At 37.5% G+C, this 22,893-nt stretch overlaps 5 protein-coding genes across 10 annotated transcripts; 4 read left to right on the plus strand and 1 right to left on the minus strand.

Annotated features, from left to right (window-relative positions):
- Positions 1–47: 47 nt before the first annotated feature.
- Positions 48–2,758, plus strand: LOC114519599 (steroid hormone receptor ERR2-like). The gene is made up of 3 exons (XM_028539760.1): positions 48–636; positions 1,263–1,847; positions 2,126–2,758. The coding sequence occupies exons 1-3, from the start codon at positions 393–395 to the stop codon at positions 2,362–2,364; spliced, it is 1,068 nt and encodes a 355-aa protein (XP_028395561.1). The 5' UTR covers positions 48–392; the 3' UTR covers positions 2,365–2,758.
- A 50-nt stretch (positions 2,759–2,808) lies between these two features.
- LOC114519596 (kelch-like protein 12) lies at positions 2,809–4,540 on the minus strand. The gene has a single exon (XM_028539756.1). The coding sequence runs from the start codon at positions 4,522–4,524 to the stop codon at positions 2,830–2,832; it is 1,695 nt and encodes a 564-aa protein (XP_028395557.1). The 5' UTR covers positions 4,525–4,540; the 3' UTR covers positions 2,809–2,829.
- Positions 4,541–5,207: 667 nt separating this feature from the next.
- Positions 5,208–8,240, plus strand: LOC114519595 (protein asteroid homolog 1-like). Its single transcript, XM_028539754.1, has 3 exons — positions 5,208–5,662; positions 5,784–7,192; positions 7,445–8,240. The coding sequence occupies exons 1-3, from the start codon at positions 5,229–5,231 to the stop codon at positions 7,576–7,578; spliced, it is 1,977 nt and encodes a 658-aa protein (XP_028395555.1). The 5' UTR covers positions 5,208–5,228; the 3' UTR covers positions 7,579–8,240.
- Positions 8,241–8,366: 126 nt separating this feature from the next.
- On the plus strand, positions 8,367–17,788 carry LOC114519594 (protein asteroid homolog 1-like). 3 transcript variants are annotated; one of them, XM_028539751.1, is made up of 4 exons: positions 8,367–8,435; positions 8,903–9,355; positions 9,479–10,890; positions 16,153–17,788. In XM_028539751.1, exons 2-4 carry the CDS (start codon positions 8,922–8,924, stop codon positions 16,284–16,286), a joined length of 1,980 nt encoding a protein of 659 aa, XP_028395552.1. In that variant the 5' UTR covers positions 8,367–8,435; positions 8,903–8,921; the 3' UTR covers positions 16,287–17,788. The 3 variants fall into 3 exon arrangements, with proteins under 3 accessions (XP_028395552.1, XP_028395554.1, XP_028395553.1); XM_028539753.1 differs by lacking the exon at positions 16,153–17,788 and adding an exon at positions 11,065–11,575; XM_028539752.1 differs by lacking the exon at positions 8,367–8,435 and having other exon boundaries at positions 8,857–9,355.
- On the plus strand, positions 11,906–22,327 carry LOC114519591 (protein asteroid homolog 1-like). Of its 4 annotated transcripts, none has more exons than XM_028539746.1 (4): positions 11,906–12,272; positions 13,922–14,374; positions 20,169–21,595; positions 21,735–22,327. In XM_028539746.1, exons 2-4 carry the CDS (start codon positions 13,941–13,943, stop codon positions 21,914–21,916), a joined length of 2,043 nt encoding a protein of 680 aa, XP_028395547.1. In that variant the 5' UTR covers positions 11,906–12,272; positions 13,922–13,940; the 3' UTR covers positions 21,917–22,327. The 4 variants fall into 4 exon arrangements, with proteins under 4 accessions (XP_028395547.1, XP_028395549.1, XP_028395548.1 ...); XM_028539747.1 differs by lacking the exons at positions 11,906–12,272; positions 13,922–14,374 and adding exons at positions 18,971–19,118; positions 19,604–20,056; XM_028539748.1 differs by lacking the exon at positions 11,906–12,272 and having other exon boundaries at positions 13,551–14,374.
- Positions 22,328–22,893: the final 566 nt, after the last annotated feature.

A 22,893-nucleotide genomic window follows, 5' to 3' on the forward strand; every position in this document is an offset into this window, starting at 1 on the left:
AGAGTTAGGCAAATTTGAGAGATAAGTACAATCGGCCATATCCGGAAACCTTGATAAATGATAATCCATCTTCTAATGACGTCATCTATAGGAAGACATTTTACCCCAGAGAAAGCCTCGTCGGGAAATGCGTAGGAACAGTCGAAAAATAGATTACAAATATCTTGTCATTTCAAGTCGCTCAAGGTGAATAAAGTTACTTTATAAGTACGACAAAGCAACGTGGATTTTATCGTTTTACTGTTAGGCAAATTGGAATGCGAACTTCCGTGATGTATGCGCTGTGAAGCGTGTTGTTTTTTTGTGTATACACTTTGGAAATTAGTAGCAATTCATAGTGTGTGCGTTGTTTTTTAACGATTTATTGTACTGAAATACATCATTACATCAAGATGGCTACATCTGAGAATGAGGACATGTGTGCTGTTTGCGGGGCACCTTCGACGGGCTATCATTACGGGTGCTATGCTTGTGAGGGATGCAAGAGCTTTTTTAAAAGAACCGTACAAAAAAATCTCATGGAAAAATACCAATGTCAGAACGGCGACGATAGCTGCGAGGTGACGCTCGAATCTCGTGCGAAATGCCAGTCTTGTCGCTTGAAGAAGTGTCTTAACGTTGGAATGGTTTTCGGAGGTGAGAATTTTGGCTTTTACTATCACGACAAATACGATCTAAACCTATGTATTTCGTCTAGATATTGTGATATTTAACCACCATATACAGGACCCCAAAGGTCTCTGCATGTCTGGTCATGTTATACAAAACGAAAGTGGTGTTTATCGAATGGTTATCACATGTAACAACATGTCAGTGTGTACAAATGCGCCAATTGTATCTTTCACAATTTAACAAATGTGTTACATTACTCTCACGCGATTCATGATCATTATGTACATATAAATATAGCCTGGCCTTGTTTTGATTTCTTGTCATGTGATGGTCAGTGCGGAATAAAAAAGCAGTTGGTTAAAGTTGAATCAGTTTGAATAATCCAGCATTGGCTATCGAGCTATTAATATCATATATAGGCTTCGATATTGAAAATAATTGGATACGGTTTAGTGTTTTCTAGTATCATAAATAAATATTTTTGGAAGTTAATGTATATAAGTGGTCCCTACGTAACAGGAAGCGTGATAGATTGCTCTGAAGTTCCGTTTTCATTTCTCATGGTGGAACACGTGTGTTGTCCACGTGTTTGATTATCATGCGCAAGGGACATTGAGGTGGGGGTTATCTATCAATTTATTCTTTCTAAGGTGTCAGAGGTGATCGACAGAGAGGTGGAAGATCTTTTTATCCACTCAAAACACCTGATGAAGACTCTCCGCAGTCCACAACAGATACTGTTAAAGAAGAAGCTATGAGCCCTACAAGCGAACCAAACACACCAAAGGAAACCTCAATCGTCTTACAACAGTTGTTGGAAGCATCACCAGCTATAATACCTCCAGGCGAATATCTACTCAGACCACCTTTGGAAGATCCAGAAATTAATATCCCGCTCACTCGTTTATCAAACGGACTGTCCATCGAACTTAAGTTAATTGTTGATTGGGCAAAGGCTGTTCCTGGCTTTTCTGAGCTGGTGAAAGAAGATAAAATCAAATTGCTATCATCAGCTGCCATGGAGCTCCAGGTCTTTAGAGTTCTGTATCGATCAATGCCCTATGACCAGAGTTTGCATTTGAATCAACCGACTGTGCTGACGAAGGATGAGTGTTATATCTTTCTTAGCGAGGAGTTGGTTGACGGAATGTTGGAGGTCGTTCAACGTTTGCGAGCACTCATGATTGACGAAAGTGAATTTGCTTGCTTGAACGCAATCCTGTTATTCAATTGTGGTAGGTTTACAATCTACAGTACTGTGCAAACGTTTTCTCCTTTACAAACACAATTTGTCTAAATTTTCAAACGTAGAATATATACAAACTATATATATTGGAGTAAGCTTGACATGTACACATTTTGTATTGAATTGTAAGATAATTTTACCATCTAACAAAGCCGAGAAAAGTGTCAAGTGTCACATAAAGCTTTACTACATATACTTTATATTTTGAGAAGGATAAAATGAACTAAAATCATTGACCAAATTGTAATCACTACTTTCACATTTCAGACACAGAAGGTCTTGTACATCGAGACACAGTTGAGACGCAGCGTCAAATCATTATGGAGACGCTCAAGGAATACACAGAACAAAAACAATCCGGACGCTTTGCAAAGATATTGCTTCGTTTACCTGTCCTTCGTCAAGTTTGCAACAAGGGCTATCATTACTTTGTCAGAGTACAACTGGAGGGCGAAGTTACAATGTCTACATTACTCACACAAATGTTTGAGAAAGCTAGAATTTAAATAAGATTATTTTAGGATATAGTTTTTTATACTTGATCTGCCAGGCTTAGAGTTGCATGATAAACTTCATGTGCCTCATAAAGGGAATCATAATCGGGATGCATAAAGACTAACTAATGAGGAGAGGTGAAAGTAAGGGGAGAGGTGAAAGTAAGGGGAGAGGGGGGGAATGACCCTACACTCTCAATACCACCAATAGTATAATCTGTTCTTATTTCTTATATCATTTTGACCATTTTGTGATTTGTCTTACAATACTGTGCATAACACGACCATTAATTCACAAATTTTATGTAATAATGAGATTAATGTTATATAATAAAAAACTAGACTTTACTATAATAGTTCACAATTTCATCAACATTTTAGTATAGAATGGATATATTTTAATTTCTTTTCTTGCCTTATACTTCATTCTATTGAATTTGAAAACTGATAATAAACTTGATGCCAATAATAGTCCATCTAATTCTCATATAAATTGCAAATTTGCTTGCCACTCATTGTGAGAGTGCAGCATTGACACTGTGAGTTAAAGCTTCCTGACTTCTCAGTTTTCCAACATCTTGTTGTTTCACAGAAGTACTCAAAATTTGGCAAACCTTTTTTAGAATTACCTCCAAGCACATACACATTACCATGGTAGATGGTTACTGCAGCATTCCGTCTTGGTGTGAGCATGTTATCTATCAATGACCATTCGTTGGTTGCATTGCTGTAAACTTCGCAACTCTCCAACTCAGTTGGGAAGGAACCACTATAACCACCAACAACATAGATCTTATCATTGTGTGCAACCGCGCTGGCCTCAATCCGACCGATAACTGTCTGAGGCATATAAGTCCAGGTCATTGTATGGGTATCATACTTCTCGACAGAATAAAGCGACTCTGTTGTGGGTGTGTTACCACCTACAACAACCAGGAACCTATCCTGAAATGCCACCATACAATGGTACATCCGCTTGACCAGCATTGGCGTGCCAAAGGACCACTCGTCTTTGAGAGGGTCATATATTTGCATGTTGTATTCAGGATTTGGACCTCCAGTTGCATAAAGCAAACCATTCAATGCAGATACGTCAAAACTTGCAGCTGTTTTTAACATTGGTGCAACTGTTTTCCAAAGGTTGTAGGTATGGTTGTATTGCCACACAGTGGAAGTTATCTTATCGTCTATTGTTCCGCCAATAACATACACAAAACCATTCAATGTTACGACCTTAAAGTGTTCCCTCTTCTTGGGCATGAGGGTAACTGGATGCCAAGGAACAACCCCAGGTGTGTAAGCTTGACAACTCTCATTACCAAAAACTAAAATCACTTCCTGTCCTTGTCTCCCTGGAACACCCCCTTCATAAGATTCATCCAAAGTTGTTTTAAAAAACTCCTTATCAAAAATGTCCACTACGCCTGCAGTGATATCATATTGACACAACAATTCCTTACAGCTCTCTTTGGAAAGGACTTTGATTTGGACATAATCATTCAGCAACTCCTCAAGATGTTCAAATCTTGTCTCTCGTGAATAGACCACCCATCTTAGAATGCTCTCAAATCGCTCATACTCATTGGCTGAAAGCTCATCAGTTTCTAGGAAAGATTCCAATTCTCCTAAATTTAACTCCAAAAATGATGGAGTCTGGGAGAGACGATAAAACATCGCATTAATAAAACAGTTTGCAGTTTCATACAGTTTTTTACACCCGTAAAATTCTGCAGCCCGTCTGGTCTCAAAGCACAAATGGGACATCTCTAAACTTAAATTATCTGCAAGGAATTGACAAACATCCGTCTTCAACTGATTGAGCAACATGTAATCTGCAACAGCAAGTAATTCAAACGCATTTTCCAACTCTATTTCGATAACTTCGCCATAGATATAATCAAGGACGAGGCTTACTGCGGCCGGGCTGACAGACAGAAAAGCCAGATCGACACATTTGACTTGAGTATAGACTTCGGACATGTTACTGCGAAACATCCCAAGGAAATACGGGCTTACCGCAGCTAAAACGCAAGAATGGGCATAAAAGTTTCGCTCACCACACTTTAAGGTTATATCACAAAACTTTTTCGTACGGCGAAAGTTGGCCAGGACTGACAGAACTTTGACAGATGAGACGCATCGAGATGCAGTAATTTCCACATTGGCAGCCATATTTGCTTTCCCGGGGGCCGAACACTGAGCTCAATACTATAGCCAGTGAACTGGAGTACTGAACATCGATGATGACACATGACAATCACACATGCTGATGCCGTGATGGTGTAACCAAGGGGATTTTTTTTTGTAAAATATTTCATACATCCACGTCATACATCCACGGCTACAGCTTTGAGAAATATCGCGATAAATTTACAGCTCGTAAGTATTTCTCATATATATGTGATGATAAGATTTCTATGTATGATTTTATACTGTAATTTAGACTACTTCTCAGTTCTCATATTTTGTTTTGTCTTTCCAAGAATTTGCAAAGACATGCTTTTTCAAAAGCTTTGATATTACGGAAGGCAGAATATCAAATTATGTGAACAAGAGTTAACACATATTATTCTACTTTGTCTGTGTATCAAATTGTTATGTTTGTGTATATGTTGCAAGCATCTGTGAAGGACAGTACTCAGAGTAGTATAGAAGGCATATTTCTGGGAAATATTTCAGTTATGCAATACAAAATATATCATAAAACAATGGTTTCAATATTAGATTGGGTTTCATCTGGTGAATTGCATTAAAAATTGGTCCTTTTTGCAAGTTTGGTTTACTGCATAAAAGAATAAAAGTTATGTACAAGAGGCAATCCCTGAATTTGCCATTCTTAATTTGAATCTGATTTCAGGTAATTGCTCCACAGACAAATGGGCGTTCGGGGTTTAACAAGTTACGTTAACAGTTTGCCTTGTGGCAAACATGCCGTTTGGAAATTTTATAAACTACAGGACACAAACCTCATCATTGACGGCTGTGGTTTATATTATTATATTTACGCTTCCAATGATTTAAACATGAAATATGGAGGGCAATATGAGCAGCTGCAAGACAAAGTAAGGGAGTTTGTTGCAAAGCTTCGATCCAACAATGTCCTCCCATATGTGGTTATCGATGGCATCATGGCAAAAGACGAAAAGAAGTTTGATACGTATCTCAAAAGAAAGCAAGATTGTGTAAAGCGAATGAAAGCTATGTGGTTATCCAGATCGTCTACCAGTGATATGGTTATTCCACGCCTTGCCCAAATTGCTTTTGTACAAGTTTTGGAAGAACTTGGTGTCAAATATGCTGTGGCTGATTTGTAAGCATATAATATAAACCATATTCATTTATAGGTTTATAGCCTTTTCCCTATTTTAATGCTTTTTCCGCCATTCTCTATCAGTATCAGGGACATATATGCATTCATTTCTTTTTTTAAGTGAAGCGGATTGTGAAATTGCATCACTTGCAAATGAACTGGATGCTCCTGTGATGGCAAACGACAGTGATTTCTACATTTTCAACGTCAAAGGTGGCTACATTCCATTCCAACAATATGATTTCTCTGGCGGAAACATCACAGTGAAGAAATTCAAATTCCGAAGGTTTGCCAAATACCTTGGCATTGACCCTGGTATGCTACCCCTGCTTGCCTCGTTGATCGGAAATGATTATGTCTCTGACACAGTGTTGCAGCCATTCATGGCTTACCTTCAACATCCAAGAGCTAAGATTCCAGCCATTGCAAATTTCCTATCTGAATATAGGAGCATGTCAACATCAACAGTATTTAAGGTTGTCGTGAAGTCAATTCCAAGCGGTCTCCAGCAAGAATTTGAGCAAGCATTACGTCTTTCTGTTGAAGAATACCAAACAAAAGAAAGCAATCTGATAGGATATTTCAGCTCTAATGACCTCAGTTGCAATATTGTTACATTTAATGATCATTCTTTACCGCAATGGGCTGTTCAGTTGTTTCGAGCTGATTCAGTTGCACCGTCAGGTTTCGCATCTTTGTGCAATCGAAAGGTTTTCCTCAGACCCCAATGTGAGGACACATCAAAGCCCTCAGCACAAGAGTGTGTTCAGGATCTCAGATGGTACTATTATGCCATGCTTCAGCATTTCGAGAATGCAGCCATTGGTAGAGAGTTGGAGCAGCCCCAAAGCAAAGCTGGTGCACAAAGCCTGGTAACAGAGAAACACCAACAAAGTCACCCTAACACCGACCTTGTTGAAATGATAGAAGAATTTCAAATCCAGGACGATGCAGAGAATAGCCTCAGCAATAGTCCTTGCAAACCTCATCAAGATATTTCCTCACCATTGGAATGCACTAACAGAGAAACAAACTCTAAGGAAATAACTGTTGCAGAGTTTGACAGAGAAGGGTCAACACTTGCTACTAGGAAGGTTAACTTAACGCAGATCATCTCCCAGATTAATATTCAGATTGATGACATACAAGAGATGTCCAATGATGCCAAGAAAAGCCACTTATTACAGTTACTTGATTCTGATCTACCATTCATACACAATCTTGCAATCAAACACCAGTTAGTAGCAGCAGCCTTGAGGTACTGGATAATACATTGTGATGTCAATCAAAAGCAGCTGGCTGCAATTTTGGTCCACTATGTTGGTGAAAAGCCACGGCCATTAAAACCAAACAAGTCTCTCCAAGATGTTTTAATTCGGACAGTTCATGGTTTCTCACAGTGGCAAAATGTTGTGTACTGGACTGAAAAATTAAACTCCTTGTTTTCAGCTCCATTTCCACATCTGCAAGCAGCAAAACTGTACAATGGTATTGAAGTGTGTTTGGTACATGAGAGGCTGAACAATGCAGGTAACTATAATGTATATTTTGAGGAAAAGCTTTCTTGATGGTTATAATATGAAAGAGTTAAGAATAGAGCTATTCAGTATGAACAAAGTGATCTACATAAGTACAGTACAAGTTAAATTTTTTCACTGATGTGAAACTGGACGAATGAAGAACTGTGAGAACGGACGAAGCAAATATCTAACATTAATTTAGTTTAGGTTTCCTCCTGTGAAACACACATAATTCATAAATTATATTCTATTTCAATTTCAGGTATCGAGGCAGCTGAGTCCATCGTGATCAACCCTAACTTATATCGCCTACTTCACAACGTCATCACGAAAGATATACCAGATGATTGCCAGTTCAACCAACTACGAATGGAAAAGAAGCCAGAAGAAGACTAGGGCAAAAAGCTCGGATGGAGGAGTGATTGGAAAAAGACTACAAGTAAAGATTACTTGAAAGGAAACAGATTTGCTTTTCTGGAGGAATTAGATTCTGACGAGCCTTGAAAACAATTTTTTGTTCCACTTTCTGGTAATTTGAGCACGTTTTGAGCCAGTTACGATAAAAGCGATATTTTAAATGATTTACATTGTTTTATTGTTATATATAATACATATATGTATCACATTTTAAATAACTGATTATAATATAAATATACCGTTGTAATTATTACTATTTTTACAGTTTTAACTGCGCAATGATTTATGATATGTCTGTGCTCTGAACTCAACTACAGGCATATGATGAGATAAATACATTGATATTTTGTTATGAACTTTTTGGGGAATAAAAAGGGACAAAATGCAGACTGTTTATTCGTTCACTTCACTGAAAACATCAGTAAAGGCAGTATGAGGACAACTCCACTGGGGTTGGTATTAGTGTGAAACATCCCAAGGAAATATGGGCTGACCGTAGCTAAAACACAAGAATGGGCATAAAAATTTTCGCTCACCACACTTTAAAGTTATATCACAGAACTTTTTCGTACGGCGAAAGTTGGCGAGGACTGACAGAACTTTGACAGATGAGACGCATCGAGATGCAGTAATTTCCACATTGGCAGCCATTTTTGGATTTCCCGGGGCTCAATACTATAGCCAGTGAACTGGAGTACTGAACATCGATGATGACACATGACAATCACACATGCTGATGCGTAGCCAAGGGATTTTTTTTTGTAAAATATTTCATACATCCACGTCATACATCCACGGCTACAGCTTTGAGAAATATCGCGATAAATTTACAGCTCGTAAGTATTTCTCATATGTGATGATAAGATTTCTATGTATGATTTAACTGTATTTAGCTACTTCTCAATTCTGATATTTTGTTTTGTCTTTCCAAGAATTTGCAAAGACATGCTTTTTCAAAAGCTTTGATATTACGGAAGGCAGAATATCAAATTATGTGAACAAGAGTTAACACATATTATTCTACTTTGTCTGTGTATCAAATTGTTATGTTTGTGTATATGTGCAGCATCTGTGAAGGACAGTACTCAGAGTAGTATAGAAGGCATATTTCTGGGAAATATTTCAGTTATGCAATACAAAATATATCATAAAACAATGGTTTCAATATTAGATTGGGTTTCATCTGGTGAATTGCATTAAAAATTGGTCCTTTTTGCAAGTTTGGTTTACTGCATAAAAGAATAAAGTTATGTACAAGAGGCAATCCCTGAATTTGCCATTCTTAATTTGAATCTGATTTCAGGTAATTGCTCCACAGACAAATGGGCGTTCGGGGTTTAACAAGTTACGTTAACAGTTTGCCTTGTGGCAAACATGCCGTTTGGAAATTTTATAAACTACAGGACACAAACCTCATCATTGACGGCTGTGGTTTATATTATTATATTTACGCTTCCAATGATTTAAACATGAAATATGGAGGGCAATATGAGCAGCTGCAAGACAAAGTAAGGGAGTTTGTTGCAAAGCTTCGATCCAACAATGTCCTCCCATATGTGGTTATCGATGGCATCATGGCAAAAGACGAAAAGAAGTTTGATACGTATCTCAAAAGAAAGCAAGATTGTGTAAAGCGAATGAAAGCTATGTGGTCATCCAGATCGTCTACCAGTGATATGGTTATTCCACGCCTTGCCCAAATTGCTTTTGTACAAGTTTTGGAAGAACTTGGTGTCAAATATGCTGTGGCTGATTTGTAAGCATATAATATAAACCATATTCATTTATAGGTTTATAGCCTTTTCCCTATTTTAATGCTTTTTTCCGCCATTCTCTATCAGTATCAGGGACATATATGCATTCATTTCTTTTTTTTAAGTGAAGCGGATTGTGAAATTGCATCACTTGCAAATGAACTGGATGCTCCTGTGATGGCAAACGACAGTGATTTCTACATTTTCAACGTCAAAGGTGGCTACATTCCATTCCAACAATATGATTTCTCTGGCGGAAACATCACAGTGAAGAAATTCAAATTCCGAAGGTTTGCCAAATACCTTGGCATTGACCCTGGTATGCTACCCCTGCTTGCCTCGTTGATCGGAAATGATTATGTCTCTGACACAGTGTTGCAGCCATTCATGGCTTACCTTCAACATCCAAGAGCTAAGATTCCAGCCATTGCAAATTTCCTATCTGAATATAGGAGCATGTCAACATCAACAGTATTTAAGGTTGTCGTGAAGTCAATTCCAAGCGGTCTCCAGCAAGAATTTGAGCAAGCATTACGTCTTTCTGTTGAAGAATACCAAACAAAAGAAAGCAATCTGATAGGATATTTCAGCTCTAATGACCTCAGTTGCAATATTGTTACATTTAATGATCATTCTTTACCGCAATGGGCTGTTCAGTTGTTTCGAGCTGATTCAGTTGCACCGTCAGGTTTCGCATCTTTGTGCAATCGAAAGGTTTTCCTCAGACCCCAATGTGAGGACACATCAAAGCCCTCAGCACAAGAGTGTGTTCAGGATCTCAGATGGTACTATTATGCCATGCTTCAGCATTTCGAGAATGCAGCCATTGGTAGAGAGTTGGAGCAGCCCCAAAGCAAAGCTGGTGCACAAAGCCTGGTAACAGAGAAACACCAACAAAGTCGCCCTAACACCGACCTTGTTGAAATGATAGAAGAATTTCAAATCCAGGACGATGCAGAGAATAGCCTCAGCAATAGTCCTTGCAAACCTCATCAAGATATTTCCTCACCATTGGAATGCACTAACAGAGAAACAAACTCTAAGGAAATAACTGTTGCAGAGTTTGACAGAGAAGGGTCAACACTTGCTACTAGGAAGGTTAACTTAACGCAGATCATCTCCCAGATCAATATTCAGATTGATGACATACGAGAGATGTCCAATGATGCCAAGAAAAGCCACTTATTGAAGTTACTTGGTTCTGATCTATCATTCATACACAATCTTGCAATCGGACACCAGTTAGTAGTGGCAGCCCTGAGGTACTGGATAATCCATTGCGATGTCAATCAAAAGCAGCTGGCTGCAATTTTGGTCCACTATGTTGGTGAAAAGCCAAGGCCGATAAAACCAAACAAGTTTCTCCAAGATGTTTTAATTCGGACAGTTCATGGTTTCTCACAGTGGCAAAATGTTGTGTACTGGACGGAAAAATTAAACTCCTTGTTTTCAGCTCCATTTCCACATCTGCAAGCAGCAAAACTGTACAATGGTATTCAAGTGTGTTTGGTACATGAATGGCTGATCAGCGAAGAAGGTAATAATACTGTACATTTTGTAACTATACTCTATACTGTTTAATTTTTTCCACTGAAGTGAAACTGGATGAATGAAGAACTGTGGGAACAGACGAAGCAAATATCTAATATTAGTTTAGTTTAGGTTTCCTCCTGTGAAACACACATAATTGATAAATTATACTCCATTTCAGGTGTTGAGGCTGAGTCCATGGTGATCAACCCTAACTTATATCGCCTACTTGAGGAAGTCATCACGAAAGATTTACCAGATTATTCCCAGTTCAAGCCAGCGTAAGACAAGAAAAAGACTACAAGTAAAGATTACTTAAAAGGAAACAGATTTGCTCCTCTGGGGGAATCAGATTGGGACAAGCCACTTACAACGAAAACAATATTTTAAATGATTTACATTGTTTTATTGTTATATATAATACATATATCACATTTTAAATAACTGATTATAATATAAATATACCGTTGTAATTATTACTATTTTTACAGTTCTAACTGCTCAATGATTTATGATATGTCTGCATGTGCTCTGAACTCAACTACTAGCATATGATGGGATAAATACATTGATATTTTGTTATGAACTTTTTGGGGAATAAAAAGTGACAAAATGCAGACTGTTTATTCGTTCACTTCGCTGAAAACATCAGTAAAGGCAGTATGAGGACAACTCCACTGGGGTTGGTATTAAATTGGTATAGTGTGAAACATCCCAAGAAAACACGGGCTTACCGCAGCTAAAATACAAGAATGGGCATAAAAGTTTCGCTCACCACACTTTAAGGTTATATCACAAAACTTTTTCGTACGGCGAAAGTTGGCCAGGACTGACAGAACTTTGACAGATGAGACGCATCGAGATGCAGTAATTTCCACATTGGCAGCCATATTTGATTTCCCGGGGGCCGAGCACTGAGCTCAATACTATAGCAAGTGAACTGGAGTACTGAACATCGATCCAGTGATGCTGACACATCACCCCCAAGCTGATCTGGGATCATGACGTCATAAAGCGTCTCGACAAAACTGAGTTATCATGTGCCTGGTGTTTATATTTGTCCTTATTCGTCCAGCTAATAGTATAAAGGGTGAAAAATTTTTATTCTAATATGCAGTTGGGAAAGAAATAAACGTGTTTTTACATAAATATAATAAAATTACTTGATATTTTCGAGTGTCGATGTCATATGCAATGAAGGAAATGATAATTATGTTTTGTCGAAGATTTGGCTTCCGATTGGTTGATTTTTATACCCAGATCAGCTGGCACATGCTGATGCCGTGATGGTGTAACCAAGGAGATTTTTTTGTAGCAAAATATTTCATACATCCACGTCCTACATCCACGGCTACAGCTTAGAGAAATATCGCGATAAATTTACAGTTCGTAAGTATTTCTCATATGTGATGATAAGATTTCTATGTAGATATGTAGATATATATGTAGACACTTGATTTAATAGCCTTGATCTCAGTTCTCATATTTTGTTTTGCTTTCCAAGAATTTGCAAAGACATGCTTTTTCATGCTTTAATAACGGAAGGCAAAATATCAAATTATGTGAACAAGAGTTAAAGTGGCTCCCTACAGTTTCAAGAATATTGAAAACTAATGATTTAGATTGAAATTTTTGGCAGGAAATTCTTGCTAAACGAAATGAAATTTTCCAGATATATTAACCAACATTCTAAAAGTCGAAAATTGTCTTTGAGTACACGTCATTGCCGTTGTTATGGTAACAATGGCGATTCAAAAACCGTCGTTTTACCTATTTACGCATTTTACTCGAAAACAAGTTCGGTTACCCCAATTTTTTATTTTTTAAAAAGTTTTCTTATAAAAAAGATGGGAAATTTGAGCAAGTTTAAAAAAATTCTAAAGAGCCAAAAAATTTCTATAACGAAAGATCACGTTTTTTAATTTTCAATAATTTTGGCTCTATAGAATTTTTTTTAACTGGTTCAAATTTTCCATTTTTTTGTAAAAAAACTTTTTATAAAATAAAAAATTGAAGTAACCGAACTTGTTTTGGAGTAAAATGCGTGAATAGCACTTGAATAGGTAAAATGTCGGCCATATTGAATCGCTATTGTTACCATAACAACGGTAATGACGTCATGATTATGGGCAATTTCTAGTGATGGGCGATACCAGCTTTTTCAAATCGATACGATACCGCTTCGATACCAGACAATTTGTAGTGGTATCGATACCAAATTTCGATACCGATACCAGAAATTTGAGCCGTTTTTTACAGTTTGTAATTTCATATACCAAACCATAACGTGCATTTATCCACTCACATTTTTGGCTTTTCCCTTTGTTTTTTCGCGAAATGAAAAATGGGCAGAAATTATTGTGATTGGTAGCATATAATTAAAGAACTAAGGAACAAAAAAGTGACGAACAAAAAAAAATAAATCAAATTTTTTATACTTTTTGGTGGAAAACGCTGACCTAAAATACTGTAGGCTCAGTATCGAAATTTTGCAGCTACTGGTCAAGTATCGATATTTACTGCAAATCATAAATATCGGTGAGTATCGATACTTGGTATCGAAGTATCGCCCATCACTAGCAATTTCTGACTGTTAGAATGTTGGTTAATATATCTGGGAAATTTCTTTTCCTTAGCAAGAAATCTCCTGCTAAAATTCTAAATCAAAACCACAAGTTTTCAGTATTTTAAAAAATTGTAGGGAGCCACCTTAACACATGTTATTCCACTTTGCCTGCATGTGTATCAAATTGTTATGTAATTGTGTATATATGCAGGCATCCATGAAGGACAGTACTCAGAGTAGTATAGAAGGCATAATTCTGGGAAATATTTAAGTTATGTAATACAAAATATATCATAAAACAATGGCTTCAATATTAGATTGGGTTTCATCAGGTGAATTGCATTAAAAATTGATCCTTTCTTCAAGTTTGGTTATATTTTGAGAAAAAGCCTGAAACTGGCATAAAAGAATAGAATTTATGTACAATTTGCAATCCCTGAATTTGCCATTCTTCACTTGAATCTGATTTCAGGTAATTGCACCACAGACAAATGGGCATTCGGGGTTTAACAAGTTACGTTGACGGTTTGCCTTGTTGCAAACATGGTGTTTGGGAATTTGATGAACTACGGGACACAAATCTTATCATTGATGGCTGTGGTTTATATTATTATATTTACGCTTCCAATAATTTAAGCATAAAATATGGAGGGCAATATGAGCAGCTGCAAGACAAAGTAAGGGAGTTTGTTGCAAAGCTTCGATCCAACAATGTCGTACCATATGTGGTTATTGATGGCATCATGACAAAAGACGAAAAGAAGTTTGATACGAATCTCAAAAGAAAGCAAGATTGCGTAGAGCGAATGAAAGCTATGTGGACACCTAGATCGTCTACCAGTGATATGGTTATTCCACGCCTTGCCCAAATTGCGTTTGTGCAAGTTTTGCAAGAACTTGGTGTCAAATATGCTGTGGCTGATTTGTAAGCATATAATATAAACCATATTTATTTATAGGTTTATAGCCTTTTCCCTATTTTAATGCTTTTTCCGCCATTCTCTATCAGTATCACAGACATTCATTTCTTTTTTTTTAAGTGAAGCGGATTGTGAAATTGCATCACTCGCAAATGAACTGGATGCCCCTGTGATGGCAAACGACAGTGATTTCTACATTTTCAATGTCAAAGGTGGCTACATTCCATTCCAACAATATAATTTCTCTTGCAGAAACATCACAGTGAAAAAATTCAAATTCCAAAGCTTTGCCAAATTCCTTGGCATTGACCCTGATATGCTACCCCTGCTTGCCTCGTTGATCGGAAATGATTATGTCTCTGAGGACGTGTTGGAGCCATTCATGGCTTACCTTCAACATCCAAGAGCTAAGATTCCAGCCATTGCAAAGTTCTTATCGGAATATAGGAGCATGTCAACATCAACAGTATTTAAGGTTGTAGTGAAGTCAATTCCAAGCAGTCTCCAGCAAGAATTTGAGCAAGCATTGCGTCTTTCTGTTGAAGAATACCAAACGAAAGAAAGCAATCTGATAGGATATTTCAGCTCTAATGACCTTAGTTGCAATATTGTTACATTTAACAATCATTCTTTACCGCAATGGGCTGTTCAGTTGTTTCGAGCTGATTCAGTTGCACCGTCAGGTTTTGCATTTTTGTGCAATCGAAAGGTTTTCCTCAGACCCCAATGTGAGGACACATCACTGCCCTCAGCACAAGAGTGTGTTCAGGATCTCAGATGTTACTATTATGCAATGCTTCAGCACTTCGAGAATGCAGCCATTGGTAGAGAGTTGGAGCAGCCCCAAAGCAAAGCTGGTGCACAAAGCCTGGTAACAGAGACACGCCAACAAAGTCACCCTAACACCGACCTTGTTGAAATGATAGAAGAATTTCAAATCCAGGACGATGCAGAGAATAGCCTCAGCAATAGTCCTTGCAAACCTCATCAAGATATTTCCTCACCATTGGAATGCACTAACAGAGAAACAAACCTTTCTAAGGAAATAACTGTTACTGAGTTTGACAGAGAAGGGTCAACACTTGCTATTAGGAAGGTTAACCTAACGCAGATCATCTCACAGATCAAGATTCAGATTGATGACATACGAGAGATGTCCAATGATGCCAAGAAAAGCCACTTATTGACAGTTACTTGATTCTGATCTACCATTCATACACAATCTTGCAATCAAACCAGTTAGTAGTGGCAGCCTTGAGGTACTGGATAATCCATTGTGATGTCAATCAAAAGCAGCTGGCTGCAATTTTGGTCCACTATGTTGGTGAAAAGCCACGGCCGTTAAAACCAAACAAGTCTCTCCAAGATGTTTTAATTCGGACAGTTCATGGTTTCTCACAGTGGCAAAATGTTGTGTACTGGACTGAAAAATTAAACTCCTTGTTTTCAGCTCCATTTCCACATCTGCAAGCAGCAAAACTGTACAATGGTATTGAAGTGTGTTTGGTACATGAGAGGCTGAACAATGCAGGTAACTATAATGTATATTTTGAGGAAAAGCTTTCTTGATGGTTATAATATGAAAGAGTTAAGAATAGAGCTATTCAGTATGAACAAAGTGATCTACATACGTACAGTACAAGTTAAATTTTTTCACTGATGTGAAACTGGACGAATGAAGAACTGTGAGAACGGACGAAGCAAATATCTAACATTAATTTAGTTTAGGTTTCCTCCTGTGAAACACACATAATTCATAAATTATATTCTATTTCAATTTCAGGTATCGAGGCAGCTGAGTCCATCGTGATCAACCCTAACTTATATCGCCTACTTCACAACGTCATCACGAAAGATATACCAGATGATTGCCAGTTCAACCAACTACGAATGGAAAAGAAGCCAGAAGAAGACTAGGGCAAAAAGCTCGGATGGAGGAGTGATTGGAAAAAGACTACAAGTAAAGATTACTTGAAAGGAAACAGATTTGCTTTTCTGGAGGAATTAGATTCTGACGAGCCTTGAAAACAATTTTTTGTTCCACTTTCTGGTAATTTGAGCACGTTTTGAGCCAGTTACGATAAAAGCGATATTTTAAATGATTTACATTGTTTTATTGTTATATATAATACATATATGTATCACATTTTAAATAACTGATTATAATATAAATATACCGTTGTAATTATTACTATTTTTACAGTTTTAACTGCGCAATGATTTATGATATGTCTGTGCTCTGAACTCAACTACAGGCATATGATGAGATAAATACATTGATATTTTGTTATGAACTTTTTGGGGAATAAAAAGGGACAAAATGCAGACTGTTTATTCGTTCACTTCGCCGAAAACATCAGTAAAGGCAGTATGAGGACAACTCCACTGGGGTTGGTATTAGTGTGAAACATCCCAAGGAAATATGGGCTGACCGTAGCTAAAACACAAGAATGGGCATAAAAATTTTCGCTCACCACACTTTAAAGTTATATCACAGAACTTTTTCGTACGGCGAAAGTTGGCCAGGACTGCCAGAACTTTGACAGATGAGACGCATCGAGATAGTGCAGTAATTTCCACATTGGCAGCCATATTTGATTTCCCGGGGGCCGAACACTGAGTTCAATACCATAGCCAGTGAACTGGAGTACTAAACATTGATGATGACACATGCTGACGGCGTAGCCAAGGGATTTGATTTATAATATAGCAAAATATTTCATACGTGCAAATTATATCCACGGCTACAGCTTAGAGAAATATCGCGATAAATTTACAGCTCGTAAGTATTTCTCATATGTGATGATAAGATTTCTATGTATGATTTAATAGCCTTCTTCTCAATTCTGATATTTTGTTTTGTCTTTCCAAGAATTTGCAAAGACATGCTTTTTCAAAAGCTTTAATAACGGAAGGCAAAATATCAAATTATGTGAACAAGAGTTAACACATATTATTCTACTTTGTCTGTGTATCAAATTTTTATGTTTGTGTATATGTGTAGGCATCTGTGAAGGACAATACTCAGAGTAGTATAGAAGGCATATTTCTGGGAAATATTTCAGTTATGCAATACAAAATATATCATAAAACAATGGCTGCAATATTAGATTGGGTTTCATCAGGTGAATTGCATTAAAAATTGGTCCTTTTTGCAAGTTTGGTTATATTTTGAGAAACAGCCTGAAACTTGCATAAAAGAATTATATAATTTACGTACAATTTGCAATCCCTGAATTTGCCATTCTTCGTTTGAATCTGATTTCAGGTAATTGCTCCACAGACAAATGGGCGTTTGGGGTTTAACAAGTTACGTTAACGGTTTGCCTTGTGGCAAACATGGCGTTTGGAAATTTGATAAACTACAGGACACAAACCATACCGCTCATAACGGCAATAACGCTCATAACGGCAATAACGCTCATAACGGCAATAGCGCTAATAACGCTAACAAGACGCCGTTCTGGCGTTAACTCCGGCGCACGTGCCAGTCTTCAATATAGAGCTTCTGAACATAAACAATACAGTTCGCGTATTGTTTCGCATACATATTCGCATTTAGATGCCTTGCGAACCTAAATGTTCAATCGCGAAATTCAGAAGCACATCGCAGTATAGGAGTTCAATTGTTCAAAAATGTAAATAAACCGCATGAAACATTCGCTTCGTCTTACAGTTTGCCTTTGGAATTTGCGCTTATATAGTTATATTAAATCTTCGATCCTGTGCAAACAACGCGACGTGTCAACGCGCCCATACACGACCACATCATCTTGTTAAACGGCGAAATAGCAGCGATATTATTAAAATAGGACCGGAATCTACATGTATTAAATATATTCTTACCCCAATTCTATCTAAACTTAATCGAACAGCATGAAAAGAACGGTTTATTTGTTCCTCTTGGAGAAATTGCCGTATCATGCGAGCGAAATCGAATCGCGCATTGGAAAATTAGCCAAAGCTGTGCACCACAACTCTTGGGAGATAAAACTGGGACGTAGATAAATACGGTCACATACACGTTTTAAATACAAGTAATATTTCGCGCCATTACACACTTGCGACGACGAAAAATAAAAAACAAAAACAAAAACAAAAACAAAACAAAACCGGGGCGAATTTTCAACTCCGTCGCTGACGCCGGAGTAATAACGGCAATGACGCTAATAACGGCAATAACGCTCATAACGGCAATAACGCTCATAACGGCAATAACGCTCATAACGGCAATAACGCTCATAACGGCAATAGCGCTAATAACGCTAATAACGGCAATAACGCTAATAACGGCAATAACGCTAATAACGGCAATAACGCTCATAACGGCAATAACGCTAATAACGGCAATAACGCTAACAACGGCAATAACGCTCATAACGGCAATAACGCTCATAACGGTAATAACGCTAATAACGGCAATAACGCTCATAACGGCAATAACGCTAATAACGCTCATAACGGCAATAACGCTAATAACGGCAATAACGCTAATAACGGCAATAACGCTAACAACGGCAATAACGGCAATAACGCTCATAACGGCAATAACGCTAACAACGGCAATAACGCTAATAACGGCAATAACGGTAATACAAATTGCCAATTCGATAAATAATATATGAAGTATTCCACTTTTAATGACGTCATTTGGTTACTTTTATATGGAAACCAACCCAAAATATTTCATACGTGCAAATTATATCCACGGCTACAGCTTAGAGAAATATCGCGATAAATTTACAGCTCGTAAGTATTTCTCATATGTGATGATAAGATTTCTATGTATGATTTAATAGCATTCTTCTCAATTCTCATATTTTGTTTTGTCTTTCCAAGAATTTGCAAAGACATGCTTTTTCAAAAGCTTTAATATTACGGAAGGCAAAATATCAAATTATGTGAACAAGAGTTAACACATATTATTCTACTTTGTCTGTGTATCAAATTGTTATGTTTGTGTATATGTGTAGGCATCTGTGAAGGGCAGTAATCATGGTAGTATAGAAGGCATATTTCTGGGAAATATTTCAGTTATGCAATACACAATATATTTTAAAGCAATGGCTGCAATATTAGATTGGGTTTTATCAGGCGAATTGCATTAAAAATTGGTCCTTTTTGCAAGTTTGGTTATATTTTGAGAAACAGCCTGAAACTTGCATAAAAGAATAGAATTTATGTACAATTTGCAACCTTTGAATTTGCCATTCTTCATTTGAATCTGATTTCAGGTAATTGCACCACAGACAAATGGGCGTTCGGGGTTTAACAAAATACGTTGACACTTTGCCTTGTGGCAAACATGGTGTTTGGGAATTTGATGAACTACGGGACACAAACCTTATCATTGACGGCTGTGGTTTATATTATCATATTTATAACGATTCCAATCATTTAAACATTAAATATGGAGGCCAATATAAGCAGCTGCAAGACAAAGTAAAGGAGTTTATTGTAATGCTTCAATCCAACAATGTCGTGCCATATGTGGTTATTGATGGTATCATGACAAAAGATGAAAAGAAGTTTCATACGTCTCTCAAAAGAAATCAAGATCGTGTAAAGCAAATGGAAGATATGTGGGGGACATCATCTACCAGTGATATGGTTATTCCACTCCTTGTCCAAATTGCGTTTGTGCAGGTTTTGCAAGAACTTGGTGTCAAATATGCTGTGGCTGATTTGTAAGCATATAATAAAACTATATTCATTTATAGGTTTATAGCCTTTTCCCTATTTTAATGCTTTTTCCGCCATTTTCTATCAGTATCAGGGACATTCATTTCTTTTTTTAAGTGAAGCTGATTGTGAAATTGCATCACTTGCAAATGAACTGGATGCTCCTGTGATGGCAAAAGACAGTGATTTCTACATTTTCAACATAAAAGGTGGCTACATTCCATTCCAACAATATAATTTCTCTTGCGGAAACATCACAGTGAAAAAATTCAAATTCCAAAACTTTGCCAAATACCTTGGCATTGACCCTGGTATGCTACCCCTGCTTGCCTCGTTGATCGGAAATGATTATGTCTCTCACAAAATGTTGCAGCCATTCATGGATTACCTTCAACAACCAACAGATAAGATTCCAGCCATTGCAAAGTTCCTATCTAAATGCAAGCGCAATGCAGCATCAACAGTATTTGAGGCTGTAGTGGAGTTAATTCCAAGCGTCCAGCCAGAATTTGAGCAAGCATTGCGTCTTTCTGTTGAAGAATACCAAATGAAAGAAAGCAATCTGATAGGATATTTCAGCTCTAATGACCTTAGTTGCAATATTGTTACATTTAACAATCATTCTTTACCGCAATGGGCTGTTCAGTTGTTTCGAGATGATTCAATTGCATCGTCAGGTTTCGCATGTTTGTGCAATCGAAAGATTTTCCTCCAAACCCAATGTGAGGACCCATCACTGCCCTCAGCACAAGCGTGTGTTCAGGATCTCAGATGGCACTATTATGCCATGCTTCAGCACTTCGAGAATGCAGACAGTGGTAGAGAGTTGGGGCTGCCCCAAAGCAAAGCTGGTGCAGAAAGCCTGGTAACAGAGACACACCAACAAAGTCACCCTAGTGTGTCAAGGACTGATACTGGTCTGACCAAAGACACCCCCCACCTTGTTGAAATGATAGAAGAATTTCAAATCCAGGACGATGCAGAGACTAGCCTCAGCAATACTCCCTGCAGACCTCATCAAGATATTTATTCACCATTGGAATGCACTAACAGAGAAACAAACTTTTCTAAGGAAATAACTGTTACTGAGTTTGACAGAAAAGGGTCAACACTTGCTGAGAAAGAAAGGAAGGTTGACTTAACGCAGATCAAGATTCAGATTGATGGCATACGAGAGATGTCCAATGAGGCTAAGAAAAGCCACTTATTGAAGTTACTTGATTCTGATCTACCATTCATACACAATCTTGCAATTGAACACCAGTTAGTAGTGGCAGCCCTGAGGTACTGGATAATCAATTGCGATGTCAATGAAAAGCAGCTGGCTGCAATTTTGGTCCACTATGTTGGTGAAAAACCACAGCCGTTAAAACCAAACAAATCTCTGCAGCCAGTTCATTGTTTCTCACAGTGGCAAAATGTTGTGTACTGGACGGAAAAATTAAACTCCTTGTTTTCAGCTCCATTTCCACATCTGCAAGCAGCAAAACTGTACAATGGTATTCAAGTGTGTTTGGTACATGAGACGCTGATCAGCGAAGAAGGTAACTATACTGTATATTTTCTAACTATACTCTATACTGAATGAAGAACTGTGGGAACAGACCAAGCAAACTAATATTAGCTTAGTTTAGGTTTCTTCCTGTGAAACACACATAATTGATAAATTATACTTCATTACAGATGTCAAGGCAGAGTTCATGGTGATCTACCCTGACTTATATCGCCTACTTCACAACGCCATCACGAAAGATATACGAGATGATTGGCAGTTCAAGCCAGCGAAAGACGAGAAAAAGACTACAAGTAAAGATTACTTGAAACGAAACCCATTTGCTGTTCTGGGGGAATTAGATTCGGACTAGCTTTGAAAACAATTTTTTTGTTCCACTTTCTGGTAATTTGAGCGCGTTTTCAGCCAACTTACGATAAAAGCGATATTTTAAATGATTTACATTGTTTTATTGTTATATATAATACATATATCACATATATACATTTTAAATAACTGATTATAATATAAATATACCGTTGTAATTATTACTATTTTTACAGTTCTAACTGCTCAATGATTTATGATATGTCTGTGCTCTGAACTCAACTACAGGCATATGATGGGATAAATACATTGATATTTTGTTATGAACTTTTTGGGGAATAAAAAGTGACAAAATGCAGACTGTTTATTCGTTCACTTCGCTGAAAACATCAGTAAAGGCAGTATGAGGACAACTCCACTGGGGTTGGTAATTGGTATAGTGTGAAACATCCCAAGGAAATATGGGCTTACCGCAGCTAAAATACAAGAATGGGCATACAAGTTTCGCTCACCACACTTTAAGGTTATATCAAAAAACTTTTTCGTACGGCGAAAGTTGGCCAGGACTGACAGAACTTTGACAGATGAGACGCATCGAGATGCAGTAATTTCCACATTGGCAGCCATATTTGATTTCCCGGGGGCCGAGCACTGAGCTCAATACTATAGCAAGTGAACTGGAGTACTGAACATCGATCCAGTGATGCTGACACATCACACCAGCTGATCTGGGATCATGACGTCATAAAGCGTCTCGACAAAACTGAGTTATCATGTGCCTGGTGTTTATATTTGTCCTTATTCGTCCAGCTAATAGTATAAAGGGTGAAAAATTTTTATTCTAATATGCAGTTGGGAAAAAAATAAACGTGTTTTTACATAAATATAATAAAATTACTTGATATTTTCGAGTGTCGATGTCATATGCAATGAAGGAAATGATAATTCAGTTTTGTCGAAGATTTGGCTTCCGATTGGTTGATTTTTATACCCAGATCAGCTGGCACATGCTGATGCCGTGAT

Source organism: Dendronephthya gigantea, unplaced genomic scaffold (genome assembly GCF_004324835.1).
Source record: "Dendronephthya gigantea isolate DGI-Jeju-01 unplaced genomic scaffold, DenGig_1.0 000013F, whole genome shotgun sequence".
Classification (NCBI taxonomy): Eukaryota; Metazoa; Cnidaria; class Anthozoa; order Malacalcyonacea; family Nephtheidae; genus Dendronephthya; species Dendronephthya gigantea.